Source organism: Falco cherrug, chromosome 6 (assembly GCF_023634085.1).
Source record: "Falco cherrug isolate bFalChe1 chromosome 6, bFalChe1.pri, whole genome shotgun sequence".
Taxonomy (NCBI): domain Eukaryota; kingdom Metazoa; phylum Chordata; class Aves; order Falconiformes; family Falconidae; genus Falco; species Falco cherrug.
In genome coordinates, this window is record NC_073702.1 from 43851626 (window position 1) to 43871733 (window position 20108).

At 35.7% G+C, this 20108-nt stretch overlaps 1 protein-coding gene across 1 annotated transcript in view; it reads left to right on the top strand.

The window, feature by feature from the left end:
• Positions 1-20108, top strand: part of ADGB (androglobin) — a 119934-nt gene that overhangs the window by 81470 nt on the left and 18356 nt on the right. The window contains exons 22-28 of the mRNA XM_055714125.1: positions 946-1080; positions 3360-3453; positions 6082-6216; positions 6412-6565; positions 11391-11578; positions 13159-13343; positions 19901-20085. Of these exons, the coding sequence (XP_055570100.1) occupies positions 946-1080; positions 3360-3453; positions 6082-6216; positions 6412-6565; positions 11391-11578; positions 13159-13343; positions 19901-20085 (1076 nt within the window). The remainder of the gene's footprint in view (positions 1-945; positions 1081-3359; positions 3454-6081; positions 6217-6411; positions 6566-11390; positions 11579-13158; positions 13344-19900; positions 20086-20108) is intronic.

Consider the following 20108-nt stretch of genomic DNA (forward strand, 5'->3'; position numbering starts at 1 on the left):
GGCTGATGACAGCAATATCTTTTCTTAAGTTAGTTTGTTTGTCTGCAATGTTGTCTGCATTTTTCAAGCAGATTCCTCTTTTCTCCTCCCTTTTGTTTTTTGCTACTTTCTTTTGGCGCACTCTTTTCTTCCCCTCAGACTGCCTCGCTGCCCTTTTTCTGTATCTGTGCAGTTCCAAACTGGCCCCCTGGCACTGGCTGCTTGTAGTGCTGTCCCCGCACCCTCCCCCTAAAGCCTGGTACTGATGGCTCCCAGGATGCTAATTCTAGGCAAGGATGCCTTCAAAGAGCTCATTACTAAACTGTCAGAACCTACTAATTTCTGTTCCACTCCAAAACTCCTTAGTAACAGAAAGTCACAGTCAGATAAATGAACTCTCACTTTATCATAGATCTTGTCCTTATTCCATGGCTTCTTAGCAAAGGTTGAAGACAATGTTTTGAACAACATTGGTGTTTAAATTATTACTTAATAAAATTATCAGATTGAGAGACAGAAACACTTAAAATCTTTTGAAGCTCTGTTTAGCTGTATTCAGTCAGGCTTTAATGTATCGCAACCTGTTGGTTCATGTTTGGAAGAGTATTTTGAAATTACATTAGGAGACTTGATTTTTAAAAATGCACTGCAATAGCTGTCCATAAAGAGAAATAAGAATTTAGTGATTGGTATTTGGAATTAGTATAGTAGTTGCATTCTGACTTTGTGTAATTACACCGTATATTTTGCCTGATTTTATCATAAGAGCAAAATTTTAAGAGTTTGTATTTTTGTCATAAATGGAAATTTTATACAGAAGCACTCTGTTTCTGGAATACAGCTCCGTCATCATTTTGTGTTTTTTGTTTCTTGGGGTTTTTTTGTTGTTTTTTCTTTTTAAATTTATTGCAAGCAGATACAGGACTTTCAGCTTTATTGATGTTGCTCATTCTCCTCCCCTTTCAGAAAGTTGTGAGAAGAATTCCATTAATAGTTGGCAAAACCAAATTCCCACTTCTGAGGAAGAAGCAGCAGCTCTTAAACTTCAGGCTGTCTGGAGAGGGACCTATGTTAGGAAAGTATTGAACAGCAGAAAACCAGGTGTGTGCTTTAAAAATACTTTTTAAAAAATGTTTCATTCTTCCCCTTATTCAAATGTTTACCATAAAGATTTTTTTACTAATTAATATCTAATTTAAAAAACTGAAATAAAATGTTACAGTTGAATCTCTGATCTCTCATAAAACTAAGAATAGTTTTCAACCTAACCACTCAATTAGCACATATGGTACTAAAAAGCAGAGGAAAAACATCCCCCTAGATTTTTGTACATATTAAATCGGAATTTACGTTACTGTAGATTTAGCTCAGAGCTGGACTAAATGGTGGGGTTTTTTTCTGGAAATGTAAGGGAAGTCCATATGAGAACCTAAGTATCATAATAGAAAATTAGCAGAACACAGCATCAGAGGCTGATACTGTGCTCAAAAGATACTTTGCTGTTCCTATCCTTCACTCTCATGTACATAAATAGAGTAATCTTACATAGCAGTTGAACAGTGGAGCTACATTTCTTACTCAGCAGTTCTATTATCTCAGCTGCAATATTGTGTCCAAGTGCAGTGTCCACAGTCCAAGAAGAAAGATAGGTAATGACTGTGAAATTTTGGGTAGAGCCATAAGGATTGGGATTAAAGAAGGGCCTTGTACTTGCAGGCTGTTGGTTTGTAATTTAAGAAAGAAAAGATTAACAGTGACTTAATCTGTAAGTAGCCATGTGAGAAAAGGAATTTGATAGCAACAAGGTCTTTAGTCTGACATCCTCCAAAGGGTTAAAAGAAGCTCCTTAGTCTGAGATTCAAAGATTGTGAGTTGAATCCAGACATACTCAAACCAGAAAAAGTGGCATTTGTTTTGAAAAGGATAAAGTTTTTATTGGAATAAACCAAGATTCGTGTTGCACTGCGGAAAACTTTCAAATCAGACAGATACTCATCAAATTCAAGAAGGATTAGTAATTTATATATTATGGAATAGCAATTAATATGTACAGGACTGTTACACAGAAAGTTAGATCGCAATGATTCCTTCTAAGCCTCACAGTATATATAGAATGCCTGAGGATCCTGACAAAGGAAACTGCTCCATTGTGATATAGATATGTCTGTAGTAAGTCATCCCCATTCTGCTGGAAGCTCCTTCTTGAATTAACGTTATTGCTGGGGTTCTTTTACGTGTATATTTACCTGCACCAGATGATCTCTCCAAGCTATCTTTTGTACCCTCATCTCCTCATCAGCAAGTCTGGTGCTGCCTCTCTCCTAAACTATCACCTGTAGCCCAGTCTTGCTTAAGCTTTCCTACTAAGTAGTGTAGTGTCCTTCACTTTTTGTTTATGAAGTGCCACATAAATTAGGAATTTCCATAAACTTTCACTGTATTATGAATTCCTATAAATCCCAGAGCCCAGAAGCTGCTCTTTTGAAGTTTAGATTTTAGATTTTTGACAATTGAGCACTATGTGAGAAGCCCAGCTCTTTTATTCCATTGTCTATAATGTCTGTCTTGTCTTCTTCCGATTTATCAATATTCTGTTACTTTTAATTCTGATACTATTTTTACAGTGGCTTACTGTGGCGTTGGGGGTTTTTTTCAGCCATACTATTCTCCATTTTTTCCTCATCTGTATATTTTTCTTGCCATTACAGTACAATGTTATTACTACCACAGTCTCTTTTTTTTTTTAGTTTTCCCTCGTTTTCCCCGTCTATTTCTGTCATTAATTGTTTATGCCATAAAGAAGGATTTCACTTAACTTCAGTCTTGAATAGTTAGACAACACATCTAAACTAGTTGCGTAGTCTTCATCTGTATTCTGTGGATAGAGGTAGACACCTTGAGGTGGCAATACATCCTGTCATGTTAAAGGTATCAAACATGGGTGGGATTAATTACCTGCTGGAACTGCCTGATTCTTTTTAGCTACACAGATTGCCTAGGCACATACCTACCCCTTCATGGTATCTACAGATAAAAGCTGCTGGGAGCTAAACAGCATATTCTTCAAGGACAAAGACCACCTCATATCACTACAACATGTTACAGTGAAAAAACTGTAAATCAGAAAATATTGATCACATCATTTTTGCATTTGTAAGAGTGCTGAAGACTGCAAAGGTGATGATTATTTCCTCCCTCTGTCAAAGGAGAAATTAGTTTTCAGCTCAGTGAGACTTCTGTAAAATTTCAAATAAAAACTAGACATTCATAAGACAATTTACTTGTGCAAATGGCATTTTTCACAAGCATTTGGCAGGTGTATATTTAGAACAATAAAAAAGTTAGGTGTTACAGTTTCAAACTTATTTTATTATTTCCAGGTACTAAAGAAAATGCTAATGTCAAAGAAACCTTGCAAAAATTGTGGACTGTGATTGAGTTAAATTTTGAACAGTATGCCGTAATGCTGTTAAGGTAATCATGTAATAAATTAAACTATTGCACGCAGTACCGCAGAATTGCCATAAATTACTGGTTCACAAAATAAATATGATAAGAGTGTTACTAGTTTTAGAATTGCAAAACTCTGTTATAAGGGATGAGACATATTTAGTTAAGGTATGCCATGCTTTATTCTGTGTACCCTACATCAGTAAAAGTATGGCAAATCTAATTTTTAGGTATGTGTGTTACAGGTTTTTTCCTGCAGCTTAAGCTAGAATATTACCTTTCTCCTGTATTTAAATTTTTAGTATCCTTTAGGATGTTTCATAAGTTTAACTCTGGTACTAATTCCTTAGTCAAACATCTAACCAGTTGATCTAAAGATGCATTATGATTCACGCTATCTGTTAAGCAACCCTGGCTGACATTAGAAAGGAGATAGATATACTATGTAATTGTATCACAGTTTAATATCATCATAAGCTTTGTTTGTAGCACTTGCTTGAAGGAAAGTAGGTGTATTTCTAGGTAGATGCTTTCCCTGGTATTTAATTACAGCTTTTGCAAAGATAGCTACTCTAATTTTGACAGTGTTTAAGTCATTTGCAAGCATGACACTCACGTATTTTCATTAAGTCCTTCAAAAACCTCTCTGCAAGCATATGCAAAACTGATCTAGCAGTAGATCTGTTCTGCCAGGGGTGAGGAGTAAGAACTGGCAATAATTACTGGCTGTGGGTATAAATCCTCACTCCTTATAATCAGCAGTTTGAGGAACACTCATATGGGGTATAATTTTATTACACTTTTTAGTGGTTTTAATCCTGTAAAACCTTTGTATGTTGATGGGATCAGGACATTGCAACCACAGCCCTGTTCCAAATATTAGACCTCAGTTTTAGGTTTGCAGCATCTCTGTGCCAGCAAAGATCAGATGCAGTTTTTAGTCTGCCTTCAAACTTTGAAAACTTATGGGACTGATTCTTAGGCATTGTCTCAGAGTGTTAAAATCATGATATTATGATTTTGTTTACATTTTTTAACAGCTGACAGATCTGCATTTAATATAGCAAGCTAACATCTTGGCCTGTAAGTAACATGCAGGAATATTGGAAATTGAGTATTGGGGTAAAAGTTTTCCCATTCTCTAACCCCAGACTTACTGGAGGCCAGAAGCAGTACCATTTTACAATACAAACACCAGTTTAAAAAGCCCTAAAACCTCTCAGTTTGTGCTAGGATTGCCGCCTGTTTCTCATTATACATCCCATGTAAGCTCATCCGTGTTTGATCCCTACTGTCATTTTCAATGAATTAAAAATCTGAGGTGTCTGAGGGGCTTTTTCAGTCTGTGTGTGCGCTGTTTATCAGTGGTGGAAGGAACCTTTGCAAAGCTTCATGGACTAAAAATTCAAACTGTTGTGCTTTCAATCAATTATGGCCATATCTGCATCCACTCTGTGACTCACCTTAATGAAATGTCAAGGTCAGCTATTATCATTGCTAAAAATATGCATGTGGTGGTTGTTTCTGTAATTTAAATTACTATATAGGAATAACAGAGTAGCATTGTCCAGATTTTGTGGGCAAAACTTTTGCAACTGAACAACTTGAACACATTCATATTTGACACAGAAAAGAGGGCAGCTATCACCAAAAATGGATGTTATGAGGTTTCATTAGACTATCCCCTTTACGTAAATCATATAAACCAAAATTTGAATGAGAGCAATTAAAAGATAGCAAAAGAGATATATTGTTTACTTACTGCAGAAAGCAGGTAGTTAAAGAATAATGCAAGACCGAGGGAGTGGCAGGGAGAAGGATATTCTTTCCTTCACCTCTGTGTAGGCATACTTTCACTCCTCATCTCCAGAGAAAATCACTGGAAAGAGCCAGAAGATGGAGTGAGACCAGTTATCTTTCCTCTGCTCTTTACCCAACAACCTGTTCATATAACAGAAAATTTTGTACGCTGGTCATCACATTGCTTTGCCCAGGGGAACATAAATTTTTGATACTACCTATGATAAATAAAATTCATGGTGTTCATTAGGTGCCAGTGAGGTTTGTTCTAAATTTGCAAAACTTCACAACACCTGCAAGTTTATATGCTGTACAGATAACTTCTGAGTTTACAGTCTTAGGTTCCTTTGTGTGTGAATGTCTTTCATCCCATTTTAAATTTATTTGGTTTTGCTTTTATTTTTATTTTGTCCAAAAAAGTTTTAAAATCAAATAAATCTATTTTTAGTATCCTAATGATGTCGCAGCATTGAGATGACAGCTTAATATAAAGAAATGGAAGTTATGCTAACTGGTATTTATTAAAAAAAAAATAATAAAAATTAAAGTTCCGTAGAAGCCATAACATTTTGCGCTATTAGAAGCAGTTATACTCAGATAGACTGACAGATAGAAGTATTTGTATATAAGTATTGGCCTTGTGAGGCCATTAGCTCTAAAAAAGGTGTTCACTACCTGATTTATTCTTTTTTGAGAGTAAACAGCTAATAGAGAAACATTAGTAACGCATTCTATATCATTGTTTTACATTCCTGCACAGGCAGTGTTCTTCATGATTAACATAAGTTAAAGTCAAGATACGTGTGCCTTCCTGATTAGATTTAAAGATTTATCTTACTTTCTGCTTTCCAGAGAAATGTTTAAAAGAAACTGTAAGTCAATCGAGAAGTTTCCTTGTTACGAAGATGAATGGTGTAAGACCTCTTTTGCTGACTATGCTGTAACGTATGCTGATCAGCCACCAAATGTGTGGTTTGTGGTTTTCAGGTGAGCTCCATACTGCACTATATAACCCTTATGGGGAAGTAGTATTCATATGCTGTGGTTTTTCACTAACCTGCTTGAAAAACATGATTTTACATAAGTCTGCTTTCCTTAAATTCTAATGTATACTTCTACTTTGTGTTACACAAATAATTTTATTTGTGAAAATAATTTTAATATAATTTGGATTTTTTTTAGAGAAATATTTCTTGTTCCAGAAGACATGCTTATAGTGCCAAAGGTGTATAGCACTATCCCTTCCTGTAGACTTCATGTTGTCGATAATGACACACTGGAGGAGATGCCACAAGTCTTTTTGAAAGTAGCACCTCTTGTTTATCCCAAAAATAAGGTAAATGCAAAGAATTGTTTTGAAAAGTATACATTTTTGATACAATGACAATTACGCATATTCTGTAGACATTTTTAGCTATGTCATAATGTTCTGCTTAGAAATGCGCCATTATTTATTAGCAAGTTTGAGCAGTGACTGTCACTGATCTGCTTTTGTGCTAAACCTTTTACAGCAAAGGAAAAGTTTTAATTTTCTTTGAGATTTTTTACTGTCACTAAATGGAGGAATATCATCAACTTCCCAGTACTGTGCTACTATTCAGTAGCAGTACAGCTGCTGCTGTCCATCTGATGGAACAACCTTCAAGAGTCAGGGACCAAACTAAGAATGCAGTTTGAAAAGCCTTTTATAAGTCGTGCTTACAATGATTACATTAACATGCATCTTCACGTTCTAATGATAATAGCAGCATTGATGCCAAATACAGCTTTAGATACGCTCCCCCTCAAAGCCAGTATGTTACCTCAGAAGCATTAGTGTAAATTCCTTCTGAAAAATAACTATATTGTTAAATAATTATCACAGCTTCCCCTCTTTTTTACCTTTAGATTAAAGACAACTGTTCGGTCAGTCTTTCCTTGCCAATTAAATATTCTGCATTCTTGATTACTCTCTCCTCTGGACTATTTCTAATTGCTGTTGTCTCTTGTCTTGTTTATCACGCACGACACTGAGCACAGTAAACTTTGTGCCAAGGATCAACTTGTGGCCATACCAATGATGAGTAATGAACAATTAGTTTGCCTGTCTTGTGGGCTTTACCTCTACTTATATATCCAACTGTGGTGCCTGCTCTCTTTCACAACACCATTGTTGGCTCATACTTGAGTGATCCTAGGTTCTCTTCTGAAGAACTGAATCCTGTAGTTTATTAATTTTGACTAAATATAGTGTATTTCTTTTCTGATTTTAATGCTATTTTTTCAGACCATTTCTCTAGTTTAAAATGATCTTGCATTCTTATTTTCTCTTCCTCTTAAGTTACAATCCTTCTTATTTTGTGGTAAATTAAATATATGCTCTCCATTCTACCTTCCACATTACTAATAAAAACATTGAATGGAATCAGGTTCAGGTTAGATCTTTGAAATCTCATTGATTGCATCCTGCTCTTCCAAAAGGAGCCATGAATATGTGCATTCTGGATGTGGCTGTCCCACAGCCACCCCACAACAGTGTGTTTCCTGAGTCTTAGAAGAATCATCAAAGAAACAGTGTTAGGTAACTCCTTCTTTCCCATAGCGTGCTTTCCTGTAGAAGAAGCAAGCTTCATTGGTTTGATAGGACTTGGTTTTTTGCAGCCTTTTTGCTATGCTGAAGGAGTTACAAAGAGTTAATCTTATTATTTAATGATGTTTTCAGCTGTTGGAGTTACGCTGACCGATAACTTTCTAGACACCTTTGTCAGTCTAAAAAAAAAATAGAACATTGCAGTTCTATAGTCTTCCAGTACCTTACCTGTCCTCCATCAGTTATCAAACATAATCTGAAAGTTTTTTTATTGTTTTAATCTGTTATTTAATTATTGGTTTAAGAGTATTAAAACAGAATTGTGTAGGCATGCTGCATTTTTCTACTCATTAGTATTACATTTCTTTGCTTCTCAGTAAGTATATATATATATATCAGTACACTGAGTTTCTCAGTAAGAATATAACCTTATACTGTACAATTTAGCTTCTTTTATTCCTGTTTGTAAATGGCTCATTAATGTTTCAGTGGACCTGCAAAAGCCTTTGAAAGTTCTATTGAAGTTTTGACAAGACATTCTGCAATTATCATGAAAGACTGAATACAGCGGTGTTATTTTAATCTGACTCTTACCTTTTTTTTTAACAGCATTTTGTAAAAAATAGTCAATAATGCAATACCTCAAGCAAGTAATTATACTGTATGTCTGAATTCCTAATTGTCAATATTATTACAGAGAGTCCATTTTTTTTAATAAACCTACCAGTTAATTGTTCTGCTTCAAAACTATGAATCAGCAATTTACAACATGGCTAAAAAGAAATCCTATCAACAGATATTGCTATTCTGCTGCAGAGACACTCTAACACACTGAAGCTCATTTCAGAATGACTGACAATGTAAAATGACAATTGACATGTAAAATCTGCACACTAACAATAATGTCTGTCTTCTTTCTGCTGACATTACAATCTAGAAACTACTTGTTTTGCATTGTTTGGATTTCTTTTGCATTAAATCTTCTTCTTCCATGGTTATTCTTTCTACTGCTGGATGCAGTTGTTTGTTTGTTAATTTTACTGTCTTTGTTATTCACAGATTATTGGACAGATTGTAGGAAAAGACAGAGATAAGCGTTCTTCAAGCTTCAGCTGACCAACAGTGATAAGAGTTTAAGAAATCATCACTAACAACACATTTAGTCTAGAAAATGGAAGTCTATTTAAGCAAGGGCACTGATCAGTTATTTGCCTCGACTAGTCATAGAATGACATAAGGAAATCATCTTACTTTACCGAAAAGTTAGTTTAGTTGGTGTGTTAGGAAACAACCCTTTCTGATTCTAGAGACAGTGAATTCTAACAAGATACCTAAGTAGGTAATGAAACCTCTCAAAGGTTTTTAAGAAAGAGACATAAATCTGATGGGGTTGTCTAGATCTATTCGCTTATTACTCAGTGGTGACTGATGATTACCCAGTGTTCCTACCAGCCACAAAATTCAGTTACCGTGCTTTCTAATTGCTTATAGTACTCAGAAAGTACCCACTCAAAGAATTTTTTTAATCTTAATTCTGAATTTTCTGCGTATTTATAATTAACATTAAGATTGTATAACCTTATCTTTATAAATAAGATACACAAAGTGTTTTTTTCATGCACATTGTGCTGTCAGAAAGCACTTGAATATCTGGCTGAATCCCTCTCAGTTTGCATGTGTACTTACTAAGAACGGGGGTACTAACTATATGCTTAACTAGGTATTTAAATAAGTGAGTTGTGATTCATAGCTTTGAATGGTTGCTATTACCTTGCAGTGATTAAAGGCTGTAAAGTTCCTTACAGTTACAATTGCACAAATTGGAATTGTGACTTATTTCTTTTACTTCCATTCTGAATATTCTGTAGTCCTGAAGTCACAACCCTACATTATTGGATCGTCCTAAAATCACAACCCTATTTGTTCTAAGAATTTTTTAAGAAAGCTTTCTTATTGGTAAATACTGATTTCTTTTAACTGAAATTTAGCAGAAGACTGTCAAGAAAGAAAACCTTTCAAAGAAGTTTCACCTGCACTATTTCTTGGGAGGAACATGAAATTTTAATGTTTGAAATAGGAAGTTGGTAGAGCTAGCTTAGAGAATTTGAAGATGGGACTTAATTCTGAGTACCCCTGTTACGTTGCAACTGGCCATTGCACTCGTATCCCTTTTTTCTGCCCCTGCCTTTCAAGTAATCACATTCATATTGCTTTCTTTTTTTCAAATACAAAATACGATGAAATTTTGAAACTTTTTAATTTGTATTCTGGTTTCCCATATTCTTCTCAGGATTCTTAAAGAGCAGATACATCTGCATCAAGCTTCTTAATTGTGTGGGTTTATTATTTTTTTTATTTTTCATTTTTTTATATTTTTCTAATACTAGAAATATTTTTTCTTAAATCAGTATCTTCCTAAAAACAAGACCCTGACCCTTAATGCTATACTTGCAATGACATTGTTAAGAATAGGGACAATATTAATTTAACTTCAGATTTGAAGACCGAATGAATCTGATCTCTAAATTTCCTTGCAGCAAACTGCATTCACCCATACTTTCACACTGCCTATAGCATGAAGGGACATTTTAAAAACTCTGGTTTATCGGTGAATGCAGTAATTCTCATGTGTACATTTTATCTTTATCTAGTTTTGTTTTCATATGTGTGAGGACTGCTAGCTTTTGATAAATGTCATGTGAGCGAATAGCCAAAATATTAGTTTCCTTATCTTCAGCTGTGGTCACCTTTGGAGTTCAAAGTATCAATACTCTCAAAATTGTTTATGCAGTTTTCAAATACATCGACACTTCAAAATACACATCTTTTTTTATGCCTGGCATACAGGCCAGATGTTTCCCAGGAGTCGTGAGTAAAGGTTTAATGTGGTTGTCTCAGAACTTGAGGTGAAAGTTCTTGGCTTATGTAGTCTTTTGTTCTTTCTTCATTGTATCTACTGCTACTACAGCTACTACCACCACATACAGTTTTGGTCAAATATCAGAAGGGAAAAAATGTTTTGTACCAAATGAAAAAATTGATACTAATGCTAATGTTTTTATGAGAAAAAGAACGGTAATATTATAGAACACAGAGATGTATAGATGTGTTTTATCTGGGAGCTATTTGCATAGTGGTATGATATACAAAGCAAGAAAATCTGTCGAATAAATGTGTTTTACTGAACTTTAGTCATGTTGTACAGACTAAAGTACTGCACATGCTTAAATAAGAGTAAGTACTCAGTAACAGTTGTTAAATTAGACTTTATTAAACAACTTCGAATCATCAAATAATTTGCTTAGAAAGTGGCCTCGGGAGTTTGATTGTACCTACCCCTAAAAATACCTCCCAGCGGTGGAGTTAGATGAAATTGGATTTGAGTTGCTATGTAACTTTTTGCCAAATATAAATTCCTGGAATAAGGGCTGCTTCATGAATTAAACTATAATGGAACTGTAAGATTCTTGCTTATGAAGGATATTTTATTTTATTAATAAGTGTAACGGACAAAACTGTGTTGGGTGTAGTCATAGAGTGGATTTTGAGTAGTGTTATTTCCATGTAACACTGACTCGTTTTCTCCTTTCAGAAAGGATACACATTTATGGCTGAAGCACGTACTGGTGACCTGCCTGTGGCAGCTGGAAAATGGAGGCTCCGGCTCATTGGTTCTCATAATCTACTCCCATTTCTTTCTCGTCAGGCTGTAAACAATGTTTATTCTACTAAAGAAATTAGAGAGTATTACATACCCAATGAAAAGCATGTAATGTTCAGGTAAATATTGACAGAAGAATGATTAAAATATGCTTTTTATATGGACCATCACTGACAGAAAAGTATGTTATTTCCTCTTCCTTAGAAAGGGGAGGGATTTAAGGCAAATATCTGAATTTTATGGGTCATCAATGTGCAATACCCAATTTTACGTTTAATTTGTGGAAATGTTATTTTCTGAAGTATTGCCACTGCTTAAAGGAAGAACAGGTATGCAGTACACAGACTATAACTTTAAAATCATGATAACAGTATTTTGCATTTCTGTGAGCTTGATCTTGAAATCTATTCCATAGTACTTTTGGGGATTAAATAAGTATTTAAATCAAGATTTTGCAGGTGGGGAGGAGACATAGTTTGATGTATTTTTTACAGCTATTCAGATAAATCTTTAAATAATACAGAAATACAACAGACTTTTCTGATAGACCAATTTCCATCTTGCCGTGTTGGCAGAAAAATTTATATACTTTTTTTAGCATGCTGATTCTTTCAGGAGAACATATTTAATAAACACATGATTATTTCATTTTTACTAATCCTTTCCTAGTTTATTAAAGTTTATTATTAAAATCAGTTTATTCTGGCTGAGTTTGAAGTTCAGAACTGACCCTGACTAAATCACTGTACTTAAGTTTTTACAGAAAGGGCTATACACTGCACTAAAACAGCCCCGGGCTTAGACCTAATTACATGTATATATTTTGAAGGTTAATTCTAGAACATTTTGCCTTGATTCCTGACAGTTTATATCAATATTTCAAATAAATGACTTATTCTTGAGCTAGAGGTCTATTCAACAAGAAGAATCAGTTTCAATACGTGAAGAAAGCATATAATGGAAATATAAGGAGTGCACTGGAATTCTGTAAACTCTCTTTCTTGATGAGTTTTTTTTCTTTTTCACCCCTTTGTTGCCAATATTTTAAAATTTTTATTTTAAAGTATTGATATATTTTTGGCTCCGAATGTGCTGAAGTCAGGGTGATGGAGGTTTTGTGTGTTATTTGCTTGCTTGGTGAGATTAGTCTAACGATTGGAATTTATGGACAAAAAGCAAGTAATACATAAAGTTATGAGTCATAACAAAACTATTAGTTAAATTTCATCCTAAAACTCTAATTCTAGTATTTTAATCCCATGGTCTTTTAAATTGACTGGAGTAGCAGCTGCTGTCAAAGGAGGTAGCCCTACCTTTTGAAAGCAAATCGTTCTTTTTTTTTTTTTTCCTTCAGTTACCTTTTAATTTAAACAGTCCCCTAACCTGGCCAACCTTGTTTTTCAACAAATACTAATATAGCAGGAGGGAAAATGTATATCTAGACATTAGATAAGGCAGTGAAAAAAACAAATGGGAAGACCACCGCTTTTTTTGCAGCAGTACCTATTTTGATCACAGATTCACTGCACAAGTTCACTAGAGGAAGCTTAGCCCACCAGATTGCATGGTGACAGTTGACTATAAACTCAATTGTAAGTCTTTGCTTCCAATCAGCACAATGTTTAGGTACTTTTCCAAAAAAAAAAGAATGATCTGGTATAGTTGGTTATATTGCTGTAATTTTTTTCTTCTTCTTTAGGTATTCAGTAAAAGTCACAGCATCACATATCACTACAGTGCAGGTGCAAACATCTAAATCGGAAGTGTTTATTAAACTACAAGTCCTGGATAAAGAGGAAGAAATTGTGAGTGTCACTGGAAAGGGCCATGCAGTCATCCCTGCTTTTAATTTCTTGAGTAATGAAACACTTTTGAGTTCCCACTGTAAGTATTGTATTCTGATTTATAATTTTATTCACTGAGAAATATGTATTCTTACAGTAACTTTAGGTAATCGGAGAAAATATTTTTTTCCTACTTTTCCTATGAATCCCTAATTTCTTTGTGGTTGACTGAAATCAGCTACATTTTTGAGCAATGGACAGGAGTTCTTGGTCCTCAGCAATGAGGAAAGGTACCAAGAGGATTGATTAAAATAAGGTGTCCAGCCTTGTCGTCTTCCTCTGCCTTTTGGTCTTGTTTTATAACAGAGTAGAGAGTTTTGTGGATAATTGAAATAGCTTCTCAGTTCTGAAAATTTTTATTCATATGTTTGCTTTGTCCTTGACAATTGAAATATGTTTTATTTTCAAGATCTTGCCTTTATTTGTTTGATCTTAAAATTCGAAGAATTTTGGGTGTTAGGAAACTAATGTCCAGACCGTGAAACGTGGTAGATAATTCACAGATTACACTTACTCTTATGGTTTAAATGCACCATCCTGAGCATCACTCCTTTTAGCAGAAGTACAGGTTTCATTGTCTCCTCATCCAATATACGAGCCCCAGAGTACAAGGCAAAGCTCTTGAATAAAAGATACAATATTTATCCGTAATAAAAACTCCACATTTTTTACTCTACCTCTGCTATAGCTTCACAAGGATATTCATGGGAATAGAAGACACTGAGGGAAGAGCTACCTACTTGCCCCAGACTTGCAAAGCTGGCATAAAAGGCATAAATGACCAATATACTGTTATACTGTTGACAGTTCTTTATATGGCAACTGAAATACTGCGAAAAAGTTACACATTATGGGAACACTTGAATTTAAACAAAATTTCCTTTGAGACAAATTTATTTGAAAGTTACAGCAAAGACTCATTTTTGCCTGAACATTTGAATCAAAGAAGTTTATTTGCTCAAAGCTTTGGGGTTTGGGTTGTTTGTGTTGTTTGGTGGGGTTTTTTTCATTCATCATTACATTGCAGTCTTGTCAGCTTAGCTCTTGTTAAAGGTGAGAATCAGTGTGTATTTAAAGGTCACCTTTCATGAGTGTGCTAAGATTCATGTATCTTCTCAAAGTACTTTGAAACCAATGATTGTACCTTACAAAAATCCAGCTGACATCAGTTAAAACTGACTCTCTGTAGTCCAGCAAACGAACATTCAGAATCTACTGTATGTCTGAGCCTGGCAGCATCCAAATACTGGGAGAAGTGGCAAGGAGGTAGAGAAAATGAAGCCAAACTCTTTTCAGTGGTACCCAGTTACAAGACAAGAGGCAACGGGCACAAACTGAAATATAGGAAATACAATTCAAGCATTAGTAAAGGTGATTGGGGAGCAGGGGGTGGTGTTTGGGTTGTTTTTTTTTTCTTGTTTCATTTTTACTGTCAGGGTGTCAAACACTGGAACAGATTGGCCAGAGAGGTTTTGGAGTCTTCATCCTTGGCGATAAGAACAAACCCAATGGGATATGGCTGTGAGCAACCCTGCTGACCCTGCCTTTAGCAATGGGATTGAACTAAATGATCTCCAGAAGTGTCTTCCAGCCTCTGCCAGGACCATTCAGCCTCCCATGATCCTGTGATACCAGTTAGTGGCTAAGGCTTATGTGGGATTTTTTTGGTCTTAATCATACACAAATAATCCAGTTTCCTTGGGATATGCTGTCCAGCTATGGTGGTATTAATTTACAACCAGATTTAATAGAGTCTTCAGCTTGAGATGGCAGCAGTGCTCTGCCATCATCCCCTTTTGATGTAGCAAGGGGGATTCCTGGACACTCTAGAGAGCAGAGTGAGGTTATCCAGACGTCTTCTGTCATGTTTCACTTCCAGTACTCAAGAGCTACCATCAGACAGTATTAGCTGTTTGCCACTGGTATTTTTATCGTTTGATAAAATTGCGACCAGGCTACTAAAGAAGCTAAAACAAAACTGGAATGAAAATTTTGTCATCTGAAAGTATTATTGGCCAGTTGATTGATATTTGAAGTGCTGTTTAATTTTACTGTTCAGAAACGATAAATACAGCTCAATAAGGTATATAATTCTTAGACATATTTTCAATAATTGCCCCCATAGTGCTCAGGTAATTTTTAACAAAAATGAAGTATCATCTACCTGCTTCTGCTACGCTACTTATATGTAATAGAATTCAGGTGCTACTGCTGTGCCATCGTAATGTCATTCCTAATCTTCATTTGTTTCCCTATTTTCATTATGCTTCACTTCTTAATCAAGCTATTTCCGTAGTATTTGTAAGATCATATACTATTTTGAATTTTTCGTTTTATCTGTGGGTTTCATTTTGAAAATTATTTTATTCATAAGCACTACAAGTTTGCTTAAATAAAGCAGTTGTTTATAAGCAAACAAGTCAGCTAGTGTACTCTCCAGGGACATCACTGTACATCAGTGTTGTAAGATACTAGTCTTCAGTCCTTTTATGAAGACTTTTAGACAATAAATCGTCTGTAAATCAATCAGTTTCTGCCTGTTTGACCATACTCAGAACCTGAGGAGAAGACAACTTGTTCAAATACTGGATTATTGCTTCACTGAAGCCCAAAATAGCATCATATTTCATGTATTTACCTCCACTCTTTTGAACTGTGTAGTTTTCTGATGTGATCCTTTAGAAAAATGTTTTGTCTAAATTTCCAGTGATGCGTGGGAAGAATAACTACTTTAATCATATTTATGAAACATCTTGATTTCTGTCTCAACTGCACCTTGTTATTACTAGAAATGTAAAATTAAATCCTATGGAGACCATGCTCTTGAAGTGTAACTCATCAGATCACAATGTTGTGGTTTTAAAGGAAGTTGTGGAGAAGCGGTCATGATTCTGTCTGAGTTACCAAGATAATCAGTAGCTATTTTTGGTTACTGTTTTTGGAATGTGGGAATGGATTGTTAAACATAATAGTAGACTGGTGGAAATAGAAGCAGGAAGGCTGTAATACAGATTAGAGTCAGCATCACAATACTTGAAATAAATCACCAAGTTACCCTCGGTAAAGTGAAGGAGAAACTTCCTTTCAGGAGACTGTCTTTTTGACAAAGATCACAGTCTGAAGATGGAGATAAGTTAAAAGGCACAATCAGGTGAAAGAGAAAAGAAATGGGTTTCAACAGACGCTGGAAGGGAGAGCGTGGGGCAGAATAGCAAAGAGGGACGTTTTGTCTTTGCCAGACTAGCAGGGGCGTAGGTGAGAAGAACTAAAAAAAATACCCTCACAAAATCCGTTATGATTCAGTCAATGGTAATATCGGTTATATTAACCCGATGGAAAATAGAAAGGTCATCACGTCAGGTTCCTATTCAGCACTAGAGCCTATTAAAAAGTGTTGATTTTAGACTGTATTTGAAGGTGAAATGAATATTCTGATGTCATTTAAGTGTATATGCTTGCATAGAGAGCTGTCATTTGGAAGGAATGACTCTGAAGCTGTCACTATTTATTGGGTTTTTTCACTATTACTGTTATTTTTACAATACTAGGCCAAGTGGCCTTAACATTGAAGTTCTTTTCCTATATATATGCATGCTGTATATCAAAAATACAACATTTTGTATGTGTTCCAAATCTTTCAGAGCATTCACGCTAAGTGAAAAGATTATGAAATGTACTGAGCGTAAGCAGTATGACAGTATTATATTACCCACCCTGCTGAGAGTTTGTAGGTGCAATTTATGGAATTGTCAAAGCATGTTTTTCTGCTATTGTCAAAAGTGTTAGGAAATTATAGCTGTACAGTAACAATGTAGAAACCTCCATAAATACTAATGCCAAGTTCAGGTGGGAGTTTGTACAATGGATACTCAGTACAACGACATTCCTACTGTCAGTATCTGGTTATTCTTTAAAAAAGTGTGTTTTCACAGAGTAAGAATAATCAGAAACCACTGCTATACCACCAGCACCAAACTTGTTCATTAAGCAAGACAGTCCTCACATTTGAGACCTATTCAGAATCACACATTCTGCCTAACATAGAATTGATTAGTGTATTGCCAGAAGTACTATTAAGTGATGTTATTGTGCAAAACCAATAAAACATTGTCCCCTTTTCGCACCCACAAACTGTTAATTCATCTCCAGTCACAGCTGTTTTATAAATGTATGTTATAGCTCAAAAACTACATTAAACCAATTGATTTTGATTATATTTACTGCTTCTGAGATGTGTCAAATGAACATTCACTTGCCAGTAAAGGACTTGCATATTGACACGTTGCAAGCACAACTCATTTTGTTGATACAAGCACAGCAGTCCTGATAAGCACAGATGGGCAAGCGAACGCTCATAATCCTTTTATTTTCCATAGTATAAGCCTGATACATTCCAGTCTCAGAATATCAATCTTTGATGCTTCGGATATTTGTTTGAACCTGGAACCAAGGTAGGCAGGAGCTCCTAGCCAGAGCTTTGCTTAGGAAAGCCAGGGCTGAATATAGATGCATGTAGCAAGAAAACAAATTTGGTGTCACAGCACCACCTGGTGACAATTGCTAGAACTGTTTTTTTGGGTGTGTAGGCATTTTGGGGAACTTCCAAGTAATCTTTCCAGCAAGGAAAGCAGAATGAGCTTTATGGACCAGATTCCACCAGATTCTGAGCTGAGGTATCTTCATGTCAGGATCATCCTCTGGGCAAACCACTATAGAATTTTTCAATACTTAAGCTCTTCGGGTTTAGGAAAGAAAAAAGAGGATTTTGAGGCGTTCATGAAAGATAATGATAGCCTAAGGAATACAGCCTCCCTTGAAACCCACCTACCTTGATAGTTATTCTTCCATTTAGAATCTAAATTGGTTTTTTGCAGGAGGTTTTTCACACAGATGTAAAAGAACATGTTAGATTCTGGTCTGGATAATGTTTCTTCTTCATCCATATGTACTTCCGTTGAGTGAAAGCTTCATGATTTTGGTTCCCTCTGATGAAAGATTTGATAATCTAACCACTGCGAGTTACATCTCCTCTCACCTCCACCGCATGGGAAGCTGACTAATACCTGGAAAGCTCAGCAGGCTGTATTTGAGTGAGGAAGTACTCTGCAGACACAGGCTTGCTTAGGCATATCTTGTACAAAAAACCACCTGTGGAGTTGCATCACTCTTAAAAAATGGGTTAGAAGAAACCAAGTGTTGTTGTCTTCCTTCACGTTTCTCTCACAGACCTCCTTACCACAGGGCCAGCAAGAGGGATAGCTCGGGTACTACAGATCCTGAATGTCATGCAAAAGAGCAACTCATAGCTTATGATTAGGAATTTGAGACATCTTGAAGAAAGCATCTCTGCAAGGTCTTGTTTTAATTTCCTGACTTCTACTGATTTTCTTAGGAAAAAGGAAGCACTGCCTTATGCAGAGGAAAGATGTGATAGCAAGTAATCTGTGGCCTTTGACTTCCATAAGTGATAATAGCTCCTGATTCCCTTTGAGTATCTAGTGGCACACTTAACCTTTTATTTGGCGCTTATACACTGACACACCACCAGTAATTTTTGCTGAATCTGATCTAATAGTCCTGTCAGCTCCTGAGAACTCACCTGGATGTTTTGTCAACACACATAAAACCCTGTACGTTTTTCTTTTGAAGTGTTGCAACAATACAGTATCATCCTTTGTTTCTACAATAAACCTTGGGAAGAGTAAAGCCTTCTGTCCTCAGTGAAGTCAAAAAGATGTCCCTTTCCCAGTTGATGGTCCAGCTGTTGTTAGTGTAACACAGGTGAAGCTGCTTCCCCAGAGGTGTTATTTTTTCCTTAGTCAGTTTTCTACAAGATATTCCCTTTCAGAATTCTCTTTCTGCAGATGTTCAGGCAATGTAATATCATAGATTTCAGTGAATCTATCATTAGAAATGAACGCAAGTTTATTTTCTGGATTAATACTTCTGTGACAGCCCTTCCTTAGCACATACATGGTTTCACAGTTTTTCCACAGTAATACCTTCCTTAGGAGACAATGATATAACTTTATAAATGATAGACCGCAAATAGTTCTATAGCTCCTTTCAAGACTGCCTTTTCCTAAACCTCAATCAGCTGTGATCTTTGTGTCAGACTGACAGAAGAGGCTTCTGGAAGGGTGGGAGTTGCCAGAACTGTGGCCAACGCACCTCTCCCTCCCTTCTGCAGGTATACCAAATTTATTAAATTAGATTAGCTACACAGACACCCCACCATACAGAGTACGAGGCTGTTTGTATCATGTAAGTAGGATCGTGCTGGGGTGGTTAGTGTAGGAAAGAAGTGTAGGTTTTGGGGGGAAAAATTATATGCTTTATAAACAGCAACAGTTATATATATATAGTCTTTCAAATTTTTCATTTACTTTGAAGAGATTTGTGATTTGCATGTAGAGTGAAAGCAGGATATTATTTGGAATAAGCATAATTTTAATTAGAACCTTGTGATCATAATACAGCATGAGAAAATTGACTATAGTAATTCTTTCTCAATTTCTGGGGGCATCTGTTTACCCCATGACAATAATTCATAGAATTTCTGGAAATTAACACTGACTTTTTTTTATCATCTTGCAGCAAGCAAAATCCAGATTATTCGAAGTAGAATGAAGAAGGAATCGGAAACTGGAGGATCAAAAAAAAAAGGTCATATTTCATCTTCAAAGGACACCAAAACTCCTTTCAAGCCAGGACTTGTACAGGAAGGTCCATCTATATTAAAAGATGAATCTTGCCTCTTGGAAAACTTTCAGAGTAATGATGTAAGTCCACAACAAGTAAGAGA